At 37.9% G+C, this 22,862-nt stretch overlaps 1 protein-coding gene across 1 annotated transcript in view; it reads right to left on the bottom strand.

The window, feature by feature from the left end:
- Positions 1-22,862, bottom strand: part of LOC130259416 (uncharacterized) — a 76,838-nt gene that overhangs the window by 44,772 nt on the left and 9,204 nt on the right. Inside the window, exons 8-27 of the mRNA XM_056503677.1 lie at positions 22,375-22,502; positions 16,524-16,627; positions 14,914-15,079; positions 14,542-14,724; positions 13,815-13,967; positions 12,368-12,512; positions 10,794-10,952; positions 9,921-10,039; positions 8,645-8,926; positions 7,497-7,652; positions 6,875-7,059; positions 5,940-6,122; positions 5,714-5,805; positions 5,363-5,532; positions 4,933-5,092; positions 3,950-4,029; positions 3,238-3,418; positions 1,998-2,153; positions 639-772; positions 382-540 (exon numbers count right to left, since the gene is read on the bottom strand). Of these exons, the coding sequence (XP_056359652.1) occupies positions 382-540; positions 639-772; positions 1,998-2,153; positions 3,238-3,418; positions 3,950-4,029; positions 4,933-5,092; positions 5,363-5,532; positions 5,714-5,805; positions 5,940-6,122; positions 6,875-7,059; positions 7,497-7,652; positions 8,645-8,926; positions 9,921-10,039; positions 10,794-10,952; positions 12,368-12,512; positions 13,815-13,967; positions 14,542-14,724; positions 14,914-15,079; positions 16,524-16,627; positions 22,375-22,502 (3,095 nt within the window). The remainder of the gene's footprint in view (positions 1-381; positions 541-638; positions 773-1,997; positions 2,154-3,237; positions 3,419-3,949; positions 4,030-4,932; positions 5,093-5,362; positions 5,533-5,713; positions 5,806-5,939; positions 6,123-6,874; positions 7,060-7,496; positions 7,653-8,644; positions 8,927-9,920; positions 10,040-10,793; positions 10,953-12,367; positions 12,513-13,814; positions 13,968-14,541; positions 14,725-14,913; positions 15,080-16,523; positions 16,628-22,374; positions 22,503-22,862) is intronic.

Genomic DNA, 22,862 nt, shown 5'->3' with positions numbered 1-22,862 from the left:
CTGAGGTTTCTTTAATGTGCATTTGTTACAGCTACAGGAGATTCAAAAAGAAAAATGCTGTAATATTCTGAGTAATTATAACCTGCACCCTCCTTCTACATTGTGTCAGCAAAGCAGCTTTTATAAATCTCTACAATCATTTTATATGAGTAAACACCAATTTTCCAGTATTTGCAAAATTTATTTTCTAGCAAATGTCAGAGATCTGTGTCTCTGGGCTAAGACCTCACCTAGCTCAAAATTATTTGGTCTGGGTACTTGCCTTATATTATTTGTACATACCATATTAAAAAGAAAAAAAAAGTCACAATCAAAATTTATTCTTAGTCTGTGTGTTAAATATTTGAAGTGAAGGTCTTACTATTCAGCCATCACTATTACCTCCATGAAATAGTTGACTACAGATGAACTGGAACTATTCTTAAGGGCTTGGCTGACCAGCAGTTTCTTCTTGTTGTTTATTTCATCCCAGTGTTTCCCATAGTTCACTTCCATCTGGGAGGAAATCCAAGATGCACTCACTTCATGTTTCAGATGAACCTAAAGAAGAGGGCATTGCCTTTTTGCTGTGAACTCTCTGATGTTGAGAGCTCTGAATACAGGTAACCCCAGCACAGAGTGCCTGGCTCAGCACCCACCTGGTGGCTGTAGGTGGGGGCCTGCACACAGTGAAACTCATGGCCCAGCTCTAGTCTGTACAAGCCCTGTGCTCCCATCTCCACTTGAACCTTCTGCTGCGTACTGCACTCGTGGCAAGGTGTTTTTGCCTCTCCTGCTCAAGTTAAATCACAAAGTTACCTATTCACATAAATCAGAACTAATTTTTCAATATGTTGATAGTATAAATCTGGCATTGGCTTCAAGATTTCTGTTTTTCAAAACATCAAAGTGAGATTTGTCTACTTTTACAGCTATATACTTGTTGATTTATCCTAGAAATCCAAAGGAAAGCACAAACTTCATCACTTAAACAGAATTTTCCCTGGTTATAGTAAAAGCATTACAAACTAATTGTAATCAAGCTTTGCAGATTTCTTGGTATCACACAATATTTGATGATTTTCCGTTACCACCTAGCTCCCAACATCATGACATTACAAGACATTTCATTAAAAAAAAAAAAAAAAAAAAAAGTCAAACTTCCAGCCCTTCTGGGCACTAAGAAGAAAATGAAAATAATTAATTTGAAGTTCCAACTAATAAGTAGGATTATTTTCTAAAATTAAAAATCCAGTACTTCTCCAAGGAATTATTTGCTGACCACTTCAGGTGGAATAGTTGTCGTCAAACTCGGTTTAAACTAAAGTGTAACTATGCTCCAGTATCTAACTTCACAATTACATAGCTATAGTCAGACATCTTAAAGTATTGTTTAAGTGTTCAGGGATGTTTTGACTGATGTTTATAAAATACTGTGATCAGCATGCCGTTTTTAGCAAAATTATGGAATCATGCCTATGTAGGTTTAAGAAAACTTTATTACTCATATTGCAACATACTCTCTGAAGGGGCAACAGAATTAGCGTAAATATTTATAAATTTATAATATTTTCCATGATTAGCTACCACAAGGATTCAATATTTTGATATAACTGCACCGATGTCCACCTGCTTTGTCCCACAAAATTAAGACAATTCCTATATTGCAGCGAGGGGAGCACAACCAGCTGCTTCATAGAAACAACCCCTCATGCTACTGAGTGCAAGTATGCAAACATCTGAGAACACAAATTAATTAGGAGCAATTCCCACTGAAAAAGTGTTTTTAATAAAATGATGGATATGCTTGTGAAAAGCCCACTTTTAAAAAATTGCTTTTATATGAAGACTCAAAGAGTAAAGTTTGTCCAACTGAAAAGAGAAACTAATTTCAAGTTTCAGATCACAGTTTAAAAATTAACTGAACTATTTCTATTGTGTTCTAAACACAGAGGCAAATCTTGTAGGAAAAACTGAGTAATACAGAATGCTTTTACTTTCCCTGTTTTTCAGTGTACCTAGGAGTCCATATTTTATCTGCAGATCATGAGACCACAATCCTTCATGCTGCTGGAGAAGAGCGACGGCGTGAACTCCAAGAACACCTGGAAGGTGAGTCTCCCCTTCCAACGAATATTGTCTCATCTTATCATTAATCTTTTTCTCCAGAAGTGCTACAGAAAGAAGAGAACTGATTATGCAGTGGTAGAACTTGAAGTTACTTCAGCTAGTCAAAGGAATACTACAGTGGGGAAAACCAAAAGGGCATTCAGTCTCTCCACCATGGTGGATGAACTATAGATCATATAGAGAACAGATTAAAAGACACAGAGCTGAATGCTTAGCATCTTTCTCCATCTCCACAGACAGCCTGCAGACCACACTTCTCACTACTTGCTTCAAGCCTATTGAAATGCATCCAGCCAAAGCTGCTTCTCAAAGGAAATAAATTCAGACAGACAGATCTTTTAATTAACCAAGCCCTAACATATGAACATGTGGATATTCACCTCTACACAAAGTCAGAGCAAGACTGGCTTTCCAGCAGCGCAACTTGTGCAGCCAAGTTCTCAGGTGCTAGGAGTTTGAATTCACACCAGAAGTGGTTTGGATGCAATCACTGGAAATCCATGTGAAAGCTAAGGATGAAAACTTTACCACAAGATCATCTCCCCAAAAACAAACTGGCCCTTGGCACTCCTTAAAAGTTAATTCTCTTTGAAAGTACTGTGTAACCCTATGACTTTTCAATCAAAAATTAGAGCCTTAGCCATATATTACTGGTTTATTTCACTGTATTATTTTAATGTATTGATGTTATACAAATATTAAGGCTCTCTTTCTGATACTTTCTCTTGTATTTTCCTCTTAGCTTATTTGTGAGGAAAAAAAGTCTTCAAGATTTTTAGAACAGGTCTTGAGAGACATTTAGCTACAAATGTCTCTGCATTGTTTTGTACCAACAAAAGTGAAAAACAGCTGTTATTTTTTTGCATGTTTTTGTTAAGTAATTCCTTTTATCTTATGTCCTCCAGTCTTTCCAACAGTAATTCAAAAGAGACTCTTATTTTAAAATCTCTTTTATTTTATTTTATTATTATATATATGTATTAATTTATGCAGGATAGTAATCTTAAAAGGCAGTCTTTTCGGATTTGAAAGGAATTTTAGGAATAAAAGTGTCCAAAACCAGGCAACCCTAACAAATAATGGTTCCAGAGCTTGCATTTTTATGGCAAATACTTACTGTCCTCTAACCTGAAAGAAATGCAGCATCCTTCAACAAATTATTCAGAGAGACTGAAAAAGTTATCTTCTTGCCAAGCTGTTTAGTAATGTTTCCTGACAGAATGATAGGACTGCCTTGCTTTATCAGCTTTACCTCCAGCTGGGTCATGTATCTCTGCTCTCCACTCAGCATCTGCAAATCTGCCATTCCCTAGAACAAACAAAAAATCAAAAAGAAAACCCCACACCACTCAACAACATAAGTTAAGTTTTAAGAAAGCAATAGTGTAGACTTGAGTGTTTCAGAAATGAGATGAGAGGAGGAAGAAAAGACATTCTTTTCCATATATCTAACAACAAACCTTCCACACCCCACAAAGCCTAAATCTTGCCATTGCTAAATAATAGGGAGGAAGGATGAATTTGTTTTTCCAGTTACACAGAGGTCACAGTGGTGCAAGATGCTATTTCCTTCAGCTTCTGCTGGTTTTAGGACTGAAATCACTATGAATGTTGCAATACCAGGTCAGAAATTAATAGGGTCTTTCTGAAAATACTGGCAATCTCACAGAGATTTAGGTTGAAATTAGCACTGGGTTTATCTCAAAAATATATAATGGTCATTTCTCTGATGGATTGCTTACAAAAACATTTTTAATATGTGTGTTTACACTGCCTTTCTTTTCTGTGCTTTTATGTAAGTATTCATCCTAGAATGAGAGCTCATGAAATGCAAACGTACCTTAATGTAATACACATCTCGGTCATCCACTATCAGCTCCAGGTGTCCAACTTGGGAATTTTTAGAAAACTCAATCCTCCCTTGGAGAAAAAGAAATTTCTTTACTTTTTCTTTGCTGTTCAATGATGTTTCATAAGACTGTACTTGAAATGGTAGTTGTTCTTGTTATAAGCAATAGATAAAGAGAAATTTAAAAAATTATGAATATTAGCTCAAGGGGAAAAAGTTAGGATCAGAATTTGCAAAGTTCTGGAACTGATTTCTGCACTTTCCTTAGGGCTGTGCTAAAACCTTTAAGTTGTGTTGTGCCATGGAGACATTTTAGGAGCTCAGAACGCTTGCCCACACAAAGCTTTGCACAGTGTTGGTAAAGCTTCCTTGCAATCCATTTGGAAATAGAATACATCAATACAAAACGTCACTTGACCAGTACACCAAAGAAGCTGAAATATGTTGTCTATATTATTACCATTAATTTATCAGTTTATATTTCTGCAATGGGTTTTTAGATTCTGTGTTCTATGTTGCACTGTGATTAAAATGTTAATTTTTATTATAATGTATGGCAATAGCATAGTCAGCATTTCATTGATTTAGCAACACATAACTTCATCTCATAACTAACAGAACACAGCAAATTGAAACAGCAAGGCAAGTTCAGCTTGTGGAAAAGATGTCAGAACAACCCACCATGTTCTTTAGACTTCATTTCATCAATCCTGGCAACAGCTTTCTTCTCCAACATGACTTTATGAACCAGGTACTGAACCTCTGACTGTGCAAAATATAGTCATAACCAAAATGCAAACCCCATTGGGAATAGATGCTACCAAAAGCAGTAAACTGAACAGTTTTATGTAGTTTCATAATTATGCAGTTTCAGCATTAGATTAGTGAGTGATATATACTGATATTTCTTAGTTAACTGTAATGAAGTTCTCCTGATATCAGCTGATGATCAGGCTCTTAGTTGAAAAACCTACCATCAATCTCAATTTTTTTCTTAGGTTGTATAAATAGGATTCTGAATTCCTTCTGCGGGACACTAAAACTCAGGTCAACACCAACATCTCTTTTAAAGTCTGACTTTGGAGTCCCAACGAAGAAATGAAAGACAGCTTCACTTGGGATCCATGAATTCTCCTGAAAGAAAGAAAGGATAGTCACATTATTGTTTGGCACACCATTTAAAAACCATCTCTTACACTAAGACTTGTGTAAGATTGCTTGTGTGCTGTTTCATAGATAGAAAGAGTATGTAATTTGTGTTCAACATATCTTCCCAGTATATTGGGAATGGAATGAATAATGATGTAGAACTTGGAGGGTTGAATATGCAGTACTGAGATCCGCCACTCAGTCACCAGAATAGCAAACTGAAACTAAAGCCAGAGTCCAGCGTGCCAGTGGTACCTGAGCTATGTAGTTATAGGCAGCTTCCAGCACGTACTGCTGCAGGCCTCTGTCTTGCTTAGTTAATGTCACAGCCACTCTCAAAGGTCCAGTGAGGGGGAAAACCAAACCACTGGCTGGGTCAGGATAGGACATTTCAGAACACAGCTGCCATCCAATTATCTCAGACACTGGTGGAAGACAACAGTTGAACATTCAGTTAGAACAGCAAACAAAGAAAATATGTAAATTAAGATTGCATTGTAGACTTTCTAGAAATAATATATGAAAAAAGAAATTCTATTGAATAAAATGATCTATTATGGATATTTCGGAATGCCTTTCTAAGACAAACATAATAGCTGGACTCACCTTCTGCCCTAGTGCAAGATCTGGTTTCTGTGTGGTCTTGGAAGATATCTATATCTTCTGTCTCATCCACCATTCTGAAGTAGAGTTTAGAGCTACAACCAAGAAATTTGAACAATAACTTAAAACCAATTATGCTAAAGTTACAGCAATATTTAAACAAAATCTTCAGTTATATTCAAGAAAGTTAACAGCTACTGTTTTTGGAGATGCCCTTGCTTAATCTTACCTGAAATTTATTATCTCCATAGATTCTTCTGGAGTGTTCAAGAAAACCTTGAGCTCTTTCCCTTTCTTCACCTGGATTCCCCCATCAAGACTAGTGGATGTCCTCATTCCTGTTAACCACTTTAGGCCAGCTTGTCCCAGACTCCCCACAATTCCCATTTGGACAGAAAGCTGGACAAATGCACTGTTGAAAGATTCATGTACGTATCCTTCTATGAAATGCAATTTCTTTTTAAAGCACTTAATTTAAACCTCTTCAATAAATACACAGCATTTGATGCTACAACACAGTATATTCTATGATTAAAATAATGAACTATTTTGTTTCAGGAAATAACTGGAAAGATTTCATGAACACTGACACACACTTTCTAATATGAATTATAGTTTTATTATATCTCCTAAGAAGGAGATTTGAATGTAGATATCAGCATGAAATACTAAGAAAGGGAAAGCAATTAGAACTGAGTATCAGGGCAAGTTTCTCTCTGTACAGCATTTAGTGAAGTTTAGTAACATATTCAGTATGTACAAACTAAAATAACCAGGTAAGGAAACACAGGGTTAAATCCTCCACTGGTTTGTACATCCATAACCTGTAACAGCATGTTTGACCCTGAGAAAAATCCACTTGTCACAGGTAAAGCATTCAAAAAATCATTTGCATGCAATAATTCAGGAGTTTGATTTAGAGATAGAAAAGAATAGTCAGCTTACACCAGTACTGGAATAACACAGCAAGAGTTCAAAATCAGACAGGCAGGACAGGAAAGCACTGCTGCACTTACACCGTGGAAACCATTCAGCAACAGAAGGCTGATGGTGCTTCTGTTCTTCAGGAATCTCCTAATTAATAAATAGGCATTCACACTTTCAAAACTTTCACATCAGAAATTGCTACTTTACATCAGGGACATGTGATGCAGCAGTTAATACCTTGGCTTGATATATCCATTTAGAAAGACATTGTACTGTTCTTTGAAATTCGCATTCCCTTTGATTTTTATGTCGATTGCTGCTGAGGCACTGACTGCCAGTTGAACAGGAAAGCCTGAAATTGCTGGAAAATGCAGTTCTTCAGTGGCCAAGATCATCCTTTTATTAAACTGGATCTCCTGCCCCTGTGGTAAACAAAACCCAGAATTTTATTTTGCATAATAGAGTTAGCATTCAAGAATTTTTCCAGATATAACATTTGACTGTATCTGTCTATTGTAAAAGGTTTTACCTGAGCTGATCTGGGGCATAAAGAACAAAGCAGCCCAAAGCCTGCCTATGGCCATGGCACGAGTCAGACACCAGTCCTACTCCAGTTAAAAAAAGAATTTGCATTTAAGCATGGATGGATTTGAATGAAAGAAGCAAGAGACAAGAACCATTAGACAGCAGAAAAAGTCTTTGTCTAATATACTGAATGCTGTTTAAACCAAATATACACTGGTGTCTTTTAGAGTTCAATTTAGAGAAACAACAAGTAATATTTTGTATCTTTTACATATCTGTCAGAAAGCAGTTTCTCAAAATATTTCCTTTCAAACAGAAAAAAGGTTCATTTTACCTTCAGAAGTTTGACAGCCAACTCAGCCAGATTTAAGGAATAATGTTTCATTTGTTTTCTAAAATCTTCACAATCTAAGAAGCTAAGTTCGTTTCCAAAGATTTTCATGCTTAGCTCACATTTCAGCACCTCCTTTCTTACTGTTCGCTCAGTGAACTGATGTGATTAAAAAAAAAAAAAAGAAAAAAAATTAAAGGGAATGATGGTATTATTTCCTTTCAAACTTACAACAAACAATCCTCAATGCAGGCTATTAGTAAAGAAACATTAGTCTCCCTTTCACAAGTACTTTAGAGACTACTTAAGACCCTGGATTAGTAGCTATTCATTACAGCTGTGCTTCAGCTCCATAAAACACAAGCTGGCTGTCACTATGAACACTGGTCATGTCCAGTCCTAAGATGACAGGAAAAGGAGAGGTATTGCAATACATCCCCACTAACAGATGAAGATTTGAAAAATACAATACCGAAACAACACTAGGGATGCTTTGATTGCTAAATAAACTGCTAGGAAGTAAAAACTTTACATTTTCTGTCCTTATAATTCTGTGATACCACAGCAATGTGATCATAATGTACTCTCTAAGAAGAAACCCTAAGAAGATGAGTCCAAGAAGAGAGATGATCTAAGACAAACTAAATGAATCTCAGTCCCTGAGTTTTCCAGCTAATACAATTGAAGTCAATTCTCAAAGCTTTCCTGTTGTGTACATAAAACATAGCTTTCTCCAAAAATGAATAATTTTATAAGCATCAATGTAACATCTGACATCAAACTGGGAATTCAGATTGCAAAAAACAGAACTCAGGAACTCAACATCAAGCAGCTATTTACAGTGGCACAGCAGTCAAAAGGCAAAAGGATGTCAGCATAAAGTGACCAGAGCTCAAAATAATAAGAGGAAACCCAAAACACAGGCAACATAATCCCATGGCTGAGTGTCATTGTTTTGATACAATAAAACAATCTAAAAAAAACCCTAAAGATCTGGCTCTTGGCTGCTCTGCATGTTCTGCATCTGTTAAATTCTCTGCAAGTGAGCAAAGAAGTCACAGTAATCCAGAGCACTTATCCAATGTGAGATGGGGCCCTGTGTTCAACTGGGAAATGTCATTAATTTTTCCAAGATTTACATATTCAGTTACCTTTTTGACTAACTCATTCATCTTACTATATTTTCTTCCCAGACAATTTTGGTTTGTTTTTCTCAGCTTTGGCTTGCCAGACTTGCTCACAAGATGATCAGTGGGGCCATCTCGCTTCAAAGCTGGGTTCCTTTTCTTGACTTTCTCTGCTGTTTCCACTGGGGTTCCTGATTTGTGGTTTCCTTCATTAGTATTTCCAAAAAAATAGTCTCTGAAAGTAGAAGATTTCGGCCAGAAAACCTTCTCCATGAGAGTTTCAGCATTCTCCAATCGTACACCAACCTAATGAAAAGCATGTAGTAGTGAAAAGCCTAATAGTGACACGCACAGGTCACGCCAGTTCCAAAGCAGAAAAATCAAATAAATACACAGCCAGATGTAATAAACACAAAAGATTTGCCAAGCAAGATCACAGTAGTCACAAAGTTTAGCATTGTACCTCCTTCAGCATTCAATACTGGATATTTCAGTATTAAGTTTTCCCATAAAAATCAGCTATGTAAAGCTCAGCCCAAAATAAAAATCCTTTTTCCTTCAGGTACTGCAGTTCATTTACTCTGTGATGGGCCAGAAGGGGATACTGCTATTTTGGCAGGTTAAAAACTGTACTTCAGCTGAAAACACTAACACACCCTTCTCACACGCTGAAATAAGATTCTGTTTGAAAGTTTGCTTAAAACAGAATTACTAACATACATAAACCAAGGGCATGTGGCACTGAAAGAAAATTTGGTTCTCTTGCAAGCTTAAACTTGAGATCTGAAGTCTACACTGAATATTTTCTTTCATGAGCACATTGTTACCTGGCAGAGCAGGTAAAGATGATGGGCTGGCAGGCAGGTCATTGAAATGTTCTAAGCACTGGATACTCAATGACATTAGAACAGTGACTTCAGCTAAGTACAAGTGAGTTATCTCTGTATTAAAGGGTACCCAAGCCAATCCATTTTTCATTCTACATCAAGAAAAGGAACCTTACTATCCTAAACAGGAGCTAGAGCACTGATTTTAATGTTTCATTTAAATCAACAAAAGCTGAGTATATAAGTCACTTTCCTAGTGCATGGCACTAGCACATTGACAGTGCTTTTATATTTACTAAGCCCATTACACAGAGAACTCACCAGTCTGAGGCAACTGTGCTACAGCAGTGAAAAGCACATTTTGCCAAAGGAACTGCAACAGGAAAACAGAAAATGCTTTGTACTTCAATATACCAAGTGTCACTTGAAGAGGGGGATAAAAAGCCTCCAGAATTAAAAATCTGTAAACTTGCCTCCAGTAGATTTATAGCTTGTCCCATAAAGTGAACAGTCAAATTTGTCATGGCTGATCGTGGTAGAAAAGATGTAGGAGAAAAGACCACTGATGCTTCCATATTTGCACCTGCACCACCTGCAATGGAAAATAGACGTCTGCCCACTGGAGATCAGCAGTTCTCATATATTTCACAAAATTTATAATTCTTTGGAAAACCATTACTCTACTCAATAAGAGGATGGTGAATGAAATATTGCCTATAGGTGAAACTATTTAATTTTTAATACAGCAAAGACATTACTGTAAGTAACTTACATTCATGGGAATTCCATATTAACTGGACATTACTGGGTATTATCTCACGAACATCAAAAGGAAAGTATTTATAATACATAAGATACATAAATGCACTGGAGGAAATGGACAGAAAATCAAAATGTAACTATGAAAAACATCATCTAGCATTATCACTGAAAACAAATAAACAGATAGTAAAACAGGAAGGAACTAGTTTGAATCTTTTCTTATACCAAGGACACACACATGAATCAGGAGAAAAAAAGCCATTCCAGTCCCCGTTTGCTGCAAAGGAAGTTAACTAAGGAAGGAATTAAAAGTTGATGTTCACAAAAATAATCTTAAATGTTCATTGGTTCTTAGTCTCCTCTCTAACAAGAGGCAAAGGTGCATGGTATCTGGTCTGCTGAAAATACATTTCATATGTTCCAATTAAGGTCAAAGTAGAATCAAGCTTACATGTGCAATATTTGGGTAATATTAAATCATAAAATCCAAAGTTTTCTGAAGCAATATGTAAAAGGTCAGAAAAGCCATGCTGGATGTAATAATCCATATGCTACAAAGTATTAAGTTCTAAAACTTCACATACCTGAGTGAAAGGTGACATCAGAGTATGAGGAGTACTTCCATATCTCCCAGTCAAAATCTTTGCTAAGAATTTCATCAGGAATGGAATCTCGAAGGTGCGCCTTCAATGGATCATCTGTCTCCAGGAGCTGAGACAGATGACTCCAAACAAAGGAGCCCACTAAAATTCAACACAGAAAAACATGTGGAAATCTGAGAAAAATTACAAGAGTCTTAAAAACAGATACAGGAAATATTCTTATTTTTTATTCCACCATTAATTCTAAGCCATTCCCCTGACCACAACAGAATCCAATCTTTTCAGCATGATTAAAGTCAATCTAATGCGCCTACTGCAACAGCACTTTAAATATAAAAAAACCGACACAGTCAATTAAACAACTGTGATTCAGAATTAGTATTTCTGCATGACATTGTGGAGTACCAGTTTGGCCATGTATGTGCTGTCTGGTGGGGGACAAATATTTCCCATAAGTTTTGTCTCCTGAAGATAAAAGATATTAGGCTCCAGTTCTAGTTCAATGCACAGACACTGAATACGGATGTAACTGCATTTTCACAGCACAACTTCTTTTTTTCAAATTTCATTTTCTGAATGTGGAACTAAAAACTAACATGTGCCCCATACCTTCAAAAGCACTTGTTATTCAAAAGTTTATTATACTAATTATTTAGCTGTCACATTAACAAAAGACAAAGGAAAGAAATTAAGAATATTCATGAGCACTGCATTAAACTGTTTGAAACATACAACATTTTGGATGGACTGGTAGAGCTCCTTCATAAATCAGACAAATTAAATTTCCTGCATGGAGTTACCGGGAAGAGTCACTGAGGGTATACCTTGAAGTGGATTTTGGAAGTGGATACAATTTCTCTCTGTCTGAATTCTGGACAAAGAGAAATGAGTTCCCTCCAAACAACAAGACCCATCATCAAGTGAGCACAATGCTGAGCCTGAATCACTGCAGTCTACACTGGTCTGGACATAACATCCTGGAAAAATGGATACTAGCTCCAAGGCAGAGTTGGCCAGGATCCAGACACAGTGCAGACAGAGCCTACTTTCATCTGCCTGCAAATAATCTTACAGATGTCCTTCTTATATTTGCTTCCTCTTGACAGATGTAAATGCAAGGGGTTAGTCTGGAGGTATCCCTCAGTGAACGTGGTGAAACTGTTTTAGAATATTGCAAGATTTTTTCTGCCACTTGCTTCCTTCTCAACAAAATGCAATTTGCAGTCATCCATTTATATTTCTAATATATTTCTAATGCACTGAGCATCAAAGCTCTTCCATACATCCTTCTCAGGAACCTCCAGTGAATGAAATGCTGCCAGTAGAAGGAACTAATTCTATGAAAAGTCAGTCCTTACTGACTACTGCCAAACTAAAAGTATCACAATTTCAATATAAAATGTCACAATCATACAAACAATCATTTGGAAACAATCTACAAAGCATTGAGATTAAACAAAAATTGACACAGATTGGTACCCTTACACCTGCAAAGTGAATGGCACATTGAAGTATCAGTTAGGAACATGTAAGGCTTCAGTAGGTGCTTGGCTAACCTTGACTGGATGTTTCTTTCAGCAAAGTCTTTTGCACTTGTTTAAATAACTCTTCATGTGGACATTTCATTGCTATATAATAAGCAGAAATTCTTATTTCCACATCTTCGTTGGTTGCTTGATACAACTGAAGTAATATAGCATTCTAAGATATAAAAAGATAAAGGCAATTGTGATTCACTTCCCTGGAATACCTCATGTGCACTTTCAGGTCCTGGTGTGTTTTCTGCTCTCAAATAACTACTGCTATATTTATAGCTATTGCCTTATTTCTGACAAAGTCACTTTGTGTAACATGGATACAAAGGTATGCACATACTGTCTATACTGCCTTATCCACAAATTTCCTGGACAAACTGTCATTATGACCTTGAATCCTATACAGACAAATCTATACAGGACTCTGCAACACAGAGACTCTCTTGCCAGCACAACTGTTAAGGATGGTTTTATTCCACCATGGGGGAGACCTGTCTATTGTATCTTTCATGTTCCACAGCCCATACACAGACAACAATTGCCATGGTTTTGTTCACAAGCTATTAAGATCATTACTTTTCGTCTCAATCAAAGAGCAGGACAGCAACAAATTTATTCTGTTCAAAATTTCCCCAGTATCAACCAAGATAACTTTTTTGTGAAGCACAAAATTAATTTGTGAATTAAGAAAAGTGGTAACTGATGCTGCTAATATTTTTATTAGCATTTAACAGCCCCAGTCCACCCAGTTTAGCAGTTCATTTGCTATTCAGCAATGGAGTGTATGACAACATGCAGACTTCATACTTTGAACATGTCTAATGAGTAACACCAAGCTTCGTAACTGCAGAACAAGTGAATTGCACCAATCCGTGCTGAAATTAAATTTTAAAATGCCATAGAAATGCCATAGAAAGTTCTTCTCCAAGAAGTCCACGTGAAGCTTCTTGTCCTTCTGGAGCAGGACTGTCAGGCCAGGCCAGCACTCCTGGCTTTGCCATTCTCCTAAGTATCAAGGTATTAGAGATAAACAAGTTTTGAACTTTCTTCCATTAAACCACTTAACAAATTGTTCTAACTATGGCAGTGTATTGCAAATCACAACAGGCTTCTAACATTAATACTTTATGTTTCAGAGAATGAAACAATGAAATAGACTATGGGAAAAATCTAGTCCTGTGGGTTCTCAGCCATTAACCCTGCAGACACAAGGCACCCAACTGAAGTGCCTAATTAAGAAGTTCCTAACACTGCCTCAGTCACTGAATGTTACCCCAACTGCAGCAAAACTCATTACAGCTTTGTTCGTCTGGGTGGTTCTACCCTCTCCTCCAACAGCAGAGGGGCTCTGCTGGAACATGTCTACACTTGTTCCTTATCTGTTTGTGTGCTTTGTAAGTATCCCAGCAAGTCCCAAAGCTGTGGCAGTGTCAGGAAGCCATCAGTCCCGAGGCAGTGAATCACTCACCCTGGCAGCGCAGGGAAGGCGCCGGAAGGCCTGCACAGCAGCCAGGCGGATTTCCATGGGATGGCTCTGCAGGGCAGCGCACGCACTCAGAGCAGGAGCCAGTGGAGCCGCCGCCAGGCCCGCATTTCCGATGGCTTTCAGCACCAGCCGCATCTGGAAATGCAAAGCAAGGCACAACAGGAAGCACTCCAAGTGCTGGCAGCTGTACATTGAATTTCATGGCACTAACATTTTCTGTGTAAAACTCTATTTTAAATGATTACTGGTGATTTGGGGAGTTTACTGCAGCCCCTATTGTACCAACCATACCCTGGCTTTACTGTGAGATATGGACCACTGTTCTATTCTAACGCCATGTGGCATCTGTAAGTAAAACCTGCCTTAAACCTGGGGGACTGTGAAAACATTTTGAAAAGCCTGCATTGCAACAGAAAAGCAAAAGTCACAAATTTTATGTACTGGAAATCTTTTTCAAGTACTTTGATATTTTGTCCCTTTTGATCAGGGATATTTTGACATCTTAGTGTTTCAACATAGAGTTCTGAACACAACGACAAAATTAAAATAATAATTTATCAACAGGTAGGTTGATATGAATGGTATGAAGTTTGCTTCATCAGGAAACCCAAGGCTTCTCCTTATTTCCACACACATACTGATAGGTTCTAGATTATAAAGGGAACAGGAAAGCAAAGCACTACATCATGTGCCTCTGTATAACCAATACCTTGCTGAGATGTTCTGAATCTTGCACAGTACAGTTTCCTCCCAAAAATTCCCCAAGAGTCCTCATCACACTCTGCACAGCAGGTACAACATCACAGGAGCTATGAGCTGAACAAAACCTATGTACAAGAGTAGTTACTCCCAAGAAGCAGCTCTGGCTTGCTCTAGGTGACTTCAGCAAAGGCTGTAAATAACAACATGCCACACATTATAAATGTATCAAAATATTTATATACTAAAATCCACTTTTAACAAAATAGCTTGCACAGAGTTTTGTATAAATCTATGAAAAGGACTGTTACTGTAAAACAGAAAAATTATGAGCCATCTAGATTCATTACAAATTAAAAAAGAAAAAACAACATCCACTCACAGCAAGAGATTCAATCATGCCCGAGGTGGGATTAGGAATGAATGTAAATGACCAGAAGAAAGATTCTATGTTGTCTTCCTCAACTTCTCCAGAAGCTATGAGGTCTTTCATTAGCACAACACATGCCTCTGTGACACAGGATGGGAGAGCATCTATTAATGGTTGCCTGTAACACAAGAAAAAAGTACAGGAAATCTAAAATTACCAAAATACTCAAGAATCACATAACAAGTACATTGAGACCAGGCTTCTTTCAAAGTAAATAAAAGTGCATTGGCTTAGCAAAAGTCAGATACCACAGGAATCATTATCTTTTGGTTTAGTAGCTTTATAGAAATATGTTTCAGCCAGGATACGATGGAAGTGCATTCGTGTTTCAAGAACAGCATCTAAGCAAACTTCCAAGAAAATACTCAGTTCCTTTCTCTGAGAATTAAGCCACATCTTATACCAGGTTTGACTACTAAAGACTGGTTTCTTTATTAAAGTGTTTTTTCCTTTCATTTCACCTGTAACACCAGTAACAAAATATTAAAAATGAATTGACTAGGTTTTACTTCCTGTGCTTTTTTTTAGACCTTATCTAAGGGGAAAGCTTACACCAGCTTGACAGATAATATGCATTTCAGCTCTTGAAAGTCTCTCTGTAAATATTCTGTACCTGCCTCCTATACTGATGGAAGGACGCTTTTGCATTAGCTAGAAAGCAATTGAATTACATGAGGTAAAGCATCAGAGAGTAGTCTGCATGGGATTCTTTTTCACTCCTAAATTTAATAACCATGTCCTGAGTAAAATTAGTCTAAAGGTAATATAAAAGAGGCAGAGTAGTTTAATTACTGTCTAATACTGAAGAATATTAGCATGACTATTTATCAAAGGATGAGAATAAACCTAACTCAAAACAAAATTTGCCCCTTTTGCATCAAGTAAAGATATTGTTGCAAACATAAACCCTGGCTGATGACATTTTCTACTGAAACTAAATTAAAAAATTGTTTCATTATTTTCGATTTTGTGAAGGGAGAAAATTTTAATGATTTTAATAATACTGGATTAGTATTTCTGATAGTCTCAAACCATTGGAACAGAACTATTCCTGACTGCAGAGAAGTAGGGCCTTGATCTTTAAAGCCACAGTTCGACAATTGGTATAAACCATCCTGAGATCCAGCTGCTACTGAAAGATGCAGCTCCATCACATCCATACTCCCAACCTAACATCTGTCTCCTCTGCCCCACGACTACTGAGAGCATTAAAGGTACAGATTCAGGTAAGCTTTTTCATAACAAATGGCAACATAAGCTTAAAACCAGCAGAATTGTTTTCCATCCAAGCCATGACTCAGGTTTCCCATTCGCATCGCTTCGGAAACAGGAAGTCTGGCTGTGGCAAAAGGTAAGTCTGTTTTGTACATAACATTCATCCAGTGAGGAAAGAAAATCATCCCACTACGGAACCAAGATCTGAAACACAAAATATTCTTTTAAAATGCTCCAAATTTAAATGTAACATTTGGACACAGATTTAAAACATTTAAATATTTTAAATATTTGCAAAACATTTCTTTCCTGTATATTTTTGAAAGCAATTACTAAAGGAGACTTACCAATTGTCTCTGCACTTAAATGATGATCTTTGCCATAGTGCTCTTAAGGCCTCAAGAGAAAGATGTTGAAGCTCAAATACGAGAGTCATGAAAAGGTCTGCAGTCTGAAAGTGCACAACAACAACTGTTATATTCCTGCTGTACAGAAACCAGCTTCAGAGAACAGAGAACAAGAGGTTATGCTGGCACTGCCATTGGTTTACAATGTAACCTGAGAGTGAACCCTCCTTTCTTCCCTGTGTCCTTATGTTCCTTCCTCATTTGCTTTTCTTTCCAGACTGCAAATACATACAGAGAGGGGCTTTTGTTTTGGATGTCAGTCAGTCCCTCAGACAACAGTTCTCAGTGACCACCATGCACATGACTGGCATGCAAATTAATAAACCAAAATGCAACAGTGTGGTTACAATCCTGAAGAGAAAGTCATAATCTTCTCTGAGTTTGTATAGTAAGATCCTGATTTATGACCAGAGCTGCTGACATAGCTTTGACACAAATGAAGCAATGGTCAAGCTAACTGCATATTAATCTTAGGTTTATGTGAAAGATCATTTAACTGAGGTTTGGGCAACACTTAGAAGTTTCACTTGAGAACCCTCAGGCTGTGAGAAATTATTCTATTTTACTAGGGAAAAGCCCAGGCAGAACTGCTGTTACCTCTGCAGGCAGCACAGGACTAGCTGGAAACATAGAGGCAGAAGAGTTGTTCTCTCTCACCAAGAGGAATTGCTACATCACACAGCAATTATTTTACCTGGCATTTTAAAGGCTAAATAGCAGGTGGAAAAGAAGAAAGAAGATAAGTCTCATTACTTTAAAAGTTAGCAGAATGTTCAATACAGTATCTTGTATGTTCATGTCAACTGAACTTTATAATGTGTAAGTTTTAAACATGGTCCATGTCAGATTCACTTCAGTGCTTTATTCACCTCAAATGTGACAGTCTTAGACACAGGACTAAATTTCTGGTTCCAAAGAAAACATTTTGCTTTATGTAAAAGTCATACAAAGTCTAATTCCACTAAGTCACATTTCCAAAGGTTGGGGGACAGACCTACTTTGACTTCCTGGCCTTACTTCCATGAGCTACTCCTAAAAACAATGGAAACATGGAATAACCCACTGCCAGCATTTGATTTTAATTTAAGACTGCCAAGCCATTTTCCATAACAAGAAGCTGTCTTTCAGTAAGAAGTCTGAGTAATTTCTTACTGCTTTGTTTGATAGGCTGAGGGAATAATTTGTCAGATCCAATATAGATATGGTTTATATTTTTATTCTTTTGGGACTTATATTCTTCTTAGAAATAATATATAATTTAATCAAATTAAAATTTGCTCTCATATGTAAAGCCCCACCTCTGTATTAATCCTGCTAACATTTATAATTCCATACTGTGTTGATTGATGTGGCCAGAAATCTGTATTCTATCACCATCTGTTAAAACTGGGTGGGGTAGTGATTCCTTATCTACGTGGCACATACCATCTGCTAATGGTCCATCTTTAAGATAAGATGGGGCAATCATCTTTATCTTTTTGACAGCCCATCCTCCCTCCAGGAAGATATCATCTGCTGCTGGGCCATTAAGTCCCACTGTATGACTGATAAAATTACATCATCCCACTGGGAGATGCTCCAGCCAGGGGGAGGAGCCAAGACTTTCCTACTTAGATAAAAACAGAGCTTTTGAACAGCAAGTTATCCTTCTTTCCACTGGATTCCATAGGAGAAGCCAGACCTTTCCACATCATCCCTGGACTTTTTGAGGAAGGCTGCACCCTTCTACAGAAGCACTGCTTCAGCTGAACCATATCTGCCACTGCAGGAGGATGCAGCCACCATTTGATGGGACTGCTACCAACACCCTGACTGACAGGGTGTCAGGTTGTATTCTGATTCTGTCAGGGTTGGGATTGTTTTTTTATAATACTGTATTTCTATTTTAATTTTCCCAGTAAATAACTGTTATTCCTAATTCCCATATCTTTGCCTGAGAGCCCCTTAATTTCAAATTTATAATAATTTGGAGGGAGGGGGTTTACCTTCTCCATTTCAAAGAGAACCTTCTGCCTTTATTGGCAGATAACTATCCTTCAAACTAGGACACATGCCTAAAATTCAGACAGATCCACATGCATTCCCTTCTATTGTGTTTCACCCCATCATTACCACTAAGGTCTACTTCAAAAAGAAACTACAAGCCTGGATACTATGGAGCTACTGAAACAGATTACATTTTATGGTCTATAAAGTATTCAGAGAATCACGTTTTATATAATATGTTGAAAGCATTTCTAAAGCAGGGGCCTTAGGTGCATTTTTCCACAGGCAAATCCACTGGGGGGCTGGAGACCTTCGCAGGTCTCATCACAAGGAGCTGGGTGTGTGCAGCTGCTGCTGAGCCCAGCTGGCCCATCTGGAGCTGCAGCTCAGCTCAAGATAAAACTGCCAGACTGATGGTACTTCCAGGTAATACAACTTTAGACTGTAAACTGATTTCATTCTGCTTCATACCTGCTGATTAGACAAGCTCTCATCTAATAACTCCATGCAAAATTTTGCAGAAAAGCAGCTATTTTTACTTTCTAATAATAAAGCTTTAGAATGAACTGTCTGACCGGGTGGGCTGTTTTTGTTTTTTAAGCTTGGCTCCACTGAAATTGAGCTGTCATTGCAAATTCCTCTTCTTGTAGTATCATAATAAGAAACTACTTTCAAATCTGACTCCCATTCCCACCTCTGAAAGAAACATGAGAAAGACTGGCTTTTATTCTACATAGAAACTTGCTTTTCCTTCTTCTTGCAGACCTGCCATATTTTAACAAAAGAAACTAGGTAAATGCAAATAATTAGTGCTGTATGAGGAAAAAAAAACAATAAAAGAACCAAAACGAACCAAAAATGAAAGATCATGTCCTGAAAGTAAACTTTTTTGGGTCAGACTGGGGTCCATGAGCAAGGCAAAGCAAATCTGACATACTCTTGCTTTCTCAGTGCATACACAGCCACATTCACCAGAGCGATTGACCAAGCACCAAAACGAAGCCAGCCATGGGACATGCAGCCCCAGCAGAAGTGGTGTGACAGGCTTCTCTCCTGCTTCTCTCAAGAGAGGGTCCCTTCTCCCCATCCTTTTTTCCATTCTTTGTCAGTAGGCAGCTTGTTCACTTAATGGTCCATTAGCTAATCTACATCCACATTGAAATTCAGTCTTGTCTCATAATAGCATTAAAAAATTGAACAACAACTTTGTTTCCTTGGAAATGACACAATCTCCACCTCCATTTTCTCATCCCTTCACTGTTCTCCCTGAAGTTGGAGATTTTCCCTTCAATTTATTCTTGGTTTTGTGTCCTGAAAGAAATGTATAATCTCACCTCATTCAGAGTCAAATAATAAAGGGACAAACAAGCTCTACATGCATAACAGTGCAGCTGTCTCCCAAGCAACGCTGTGGGCATTCCCATAACTTCTTTCTTGGCCCAAAGCACATTTTATTGGTTGAAATGAGGGATGATAAAGATTCTCTTTGAAATGTCTTGTCACACAGAAAGAACACCCTGAAACAGTGAAAATGGTTGACAACCAATCAAACCCTCTGCTGGGACGGGCACATGATGAATAATTCACCTCTCTTTTAGGCAGTGACACAGACAGCAGCCACTTGTGCTAATCTTAGTGATTTAAAAAACAAATTTCCCACACATGAAGCCAGTAGGCCTCTTTGGAGGCAGAAGTGACATCCCACTGTTACTGGGAAAAATCATCTACCATTCTTTCAAAGACACTGAATGAAGAGTGCTCCATAGAAGATAGGATTTAGAGAAAGTTTCTCAGGTCTGCTGCAGTAATTTCTTTCTTCAACATTTTCCAGGCAGTATATGACCCTTTAGTCTGTGCCTAAATGCCATTTCATACTGCTGTAACACTGACAACCACATGGAATTAAGCATTATCCTTCCCCAAGAGGCTGCTTTTATTCTATGTTAGTGCCAACCATTATTATATGGTTCTCTTAGCTCTCCATAGCTCCAATCTCCATAGCATGCAGCTAAAAGAGATGGCAGACCTGCTTGTTACTCAGAGGTAGAAGTCTATCCCAAATAATGCAGCACTCACAAGGCCACCTGCTGCTTTCTTCTCAGCCCAGTGCCCAGGCTTTTGTCAGGTTGTGGTACCAGGTCAGACTCTGATCACCATCTAACAGCTTGGGAGTAAGGTCTGGGGCTGGAATTTATCACAGCTGACTGAAGGTGCTGGCTCCAGCAGCTGTGACTTATCCTGCTCCACCCTGTGCCTTTCCCTGAAGTCTCACACACAGAACATGAACCTATGCTTATGAATCACAGCTGATACTACAAGAAAGTTGAACACACCCAGGATATCCCTGCAGAGCTGCAATCAGCACTGCACTTTTCTCCAGTCTCCATAAAGCCTGTCCTCCATCCTCTAGTAGTTGTGTCCAGCCCAGGGGAAAGAAACGCAGAGCTCCTGTTCTTTGACGTGGGACTTAATCTAACCAAAGAAATGTTAGTGCCTTCCATGCTGGGTCTGAAGCTTTCTGTTAACATCACTTGAACCTATTTACAGGAGAGATCTCAGCCCCTCTGCACAGGAAATAACCTTGCTCCAAAGTACAAACAATCTAACAAGACAAGAACCTCAAAGTACAGGGAATATATCAGGAATGAGCTGACTAAACTCATCAGTGGTAAATTCATGGAAGCACCGATGCCCTGTTTAGTGCTTTTCTTATCAGACCATACTTGTTTTCTAGTAACATCCTGACCAAAAATTACTTAAAGAGTATTTTCTTCTGTTTTCACATTTACATTTTTCCCTTATTTTTCTCTGTAAGAACTTCACTACTAGCAGGAACCACTCAATTTGAAGGATAATGGGACATGAACTGTCCTCTGTTTGCCCTCAGTTGAGCTCAGATGAACAGTGAATAAGCACCATCATCTATTGATCCTTCTGTATTGCACATAACAGGTGTTCTTTACGACCTAACAGGTGTTCTTAATAACCTCTGAATTTCAGAGATAGGGATCTTCATTTCAAACACAGTGACAATTACTTGACTGATTCAGCTGCTGCCAATATCAACAAAAAATACAAGACCCAAGTGATCTAAGGAGACAGACAGACTCTCATCTAGAATAATGGTCATAATAAAAAATATTTAAGACACTGCTTATTCCACGCGACCACCCTATCTTAGGAGCATTCACCAATGAAAATGGTCTAACCAGCAGAGATTCCCTCTGCATCTAAGCAGCATCCCCAGAAAACAATGATTATTAGCAGAGTTCATTAGAAGCACAAGGAACCTACTAGCCAAGACCCAGAGGCAAGAGCTTCATGTGAAGATTGTTTTGAGGGGATGAGCCAATATAAGGATGGTAGAACTCCAATAAACATGGAGACAACAGCACTTGCAGGAGTAGTATAAATAGTTTTACAATATCAAACAGATTTACAGTATCAAAACTGCCAGTGACAACCCAAACCAGATACTTTTTATGTTTTTGCTTCTACACAGCAAAACAAAAATTTGGGACATTTTCTTTCAGATTAATTTAGAATATAGTTCAAAATTGCTTTAGCCTAATATTAAGGGGAATCAGGATGTTTTAACTCCTCAGTATGATTTACTGTTTATATAAGAAAATGACATTTCAAAACATTTTCTCTTTCTTTAATTCCACATTTAAAACTGTCCAAAATAATGGAAGGCTTCAGCATTTCAAAACTGCTGCTCTCCTGGTCACTTCTTATCTGTGTAGGAGAATTCCCAGCCCATGAAGAGCCTCCCAAGGTAACAGAGGCTGTGTGTACAGCTTACCTCATAACTTGCACTGTGCGCTAAGCAAAGCTTCCACACCAGTTCAGTCACTTCTGCTCCAGTGACCTCCCTCTTAGTTACCTCCCTTTCATAGAGAATGTTGGTCACATACAGATCCTCAGAGTCCCCTGGAAAAAGGAACATAAAGGAAAAATCACATCTCTGGAGATTGCTAGACATTTGCTATCATTAACCCTATATGAAGGGGAAAGTTTCTCTTTGAGCCTTTATTTTTCCCTGTAAGAGTCCCTCTAGGCTCAGTACCGCCAAGACATGAATATAAATGCCTGCAGTTAGCTCGAATTTAAGAACACATCAGAATAAAGACAAGTGTGACTCAAAAGAAAGAATCCGAGAAACAAAATATAGATACACATGAAAAAGGACCTAATTTCCATCCATACATCTCTTAGTATGGCCCTGCTACTTGACATTCATTACCTTTTCCCATATCACCTAATCGCTAATCCTACACTACAACCAGCCAA

Source organism: Oenanthe melanoleuca, chromosome 14, assembly GCF_029582105.1.
Source record: "Oenanthe melanoleuca isolate GR-GAL-2019-014 chromosome 14, OMel1.0, whole genome shotgun sequence".
Classification (NCBI taxonomy): Eukaryota; Metazoa; Chordata; class Aves; order Passeriformes; family Muscicapidae; genus Oenanthe; species Oenanthe melanoleuca.
This window is presented reverse-complemented; position numbering and strand designations above follow the sequence as displayed.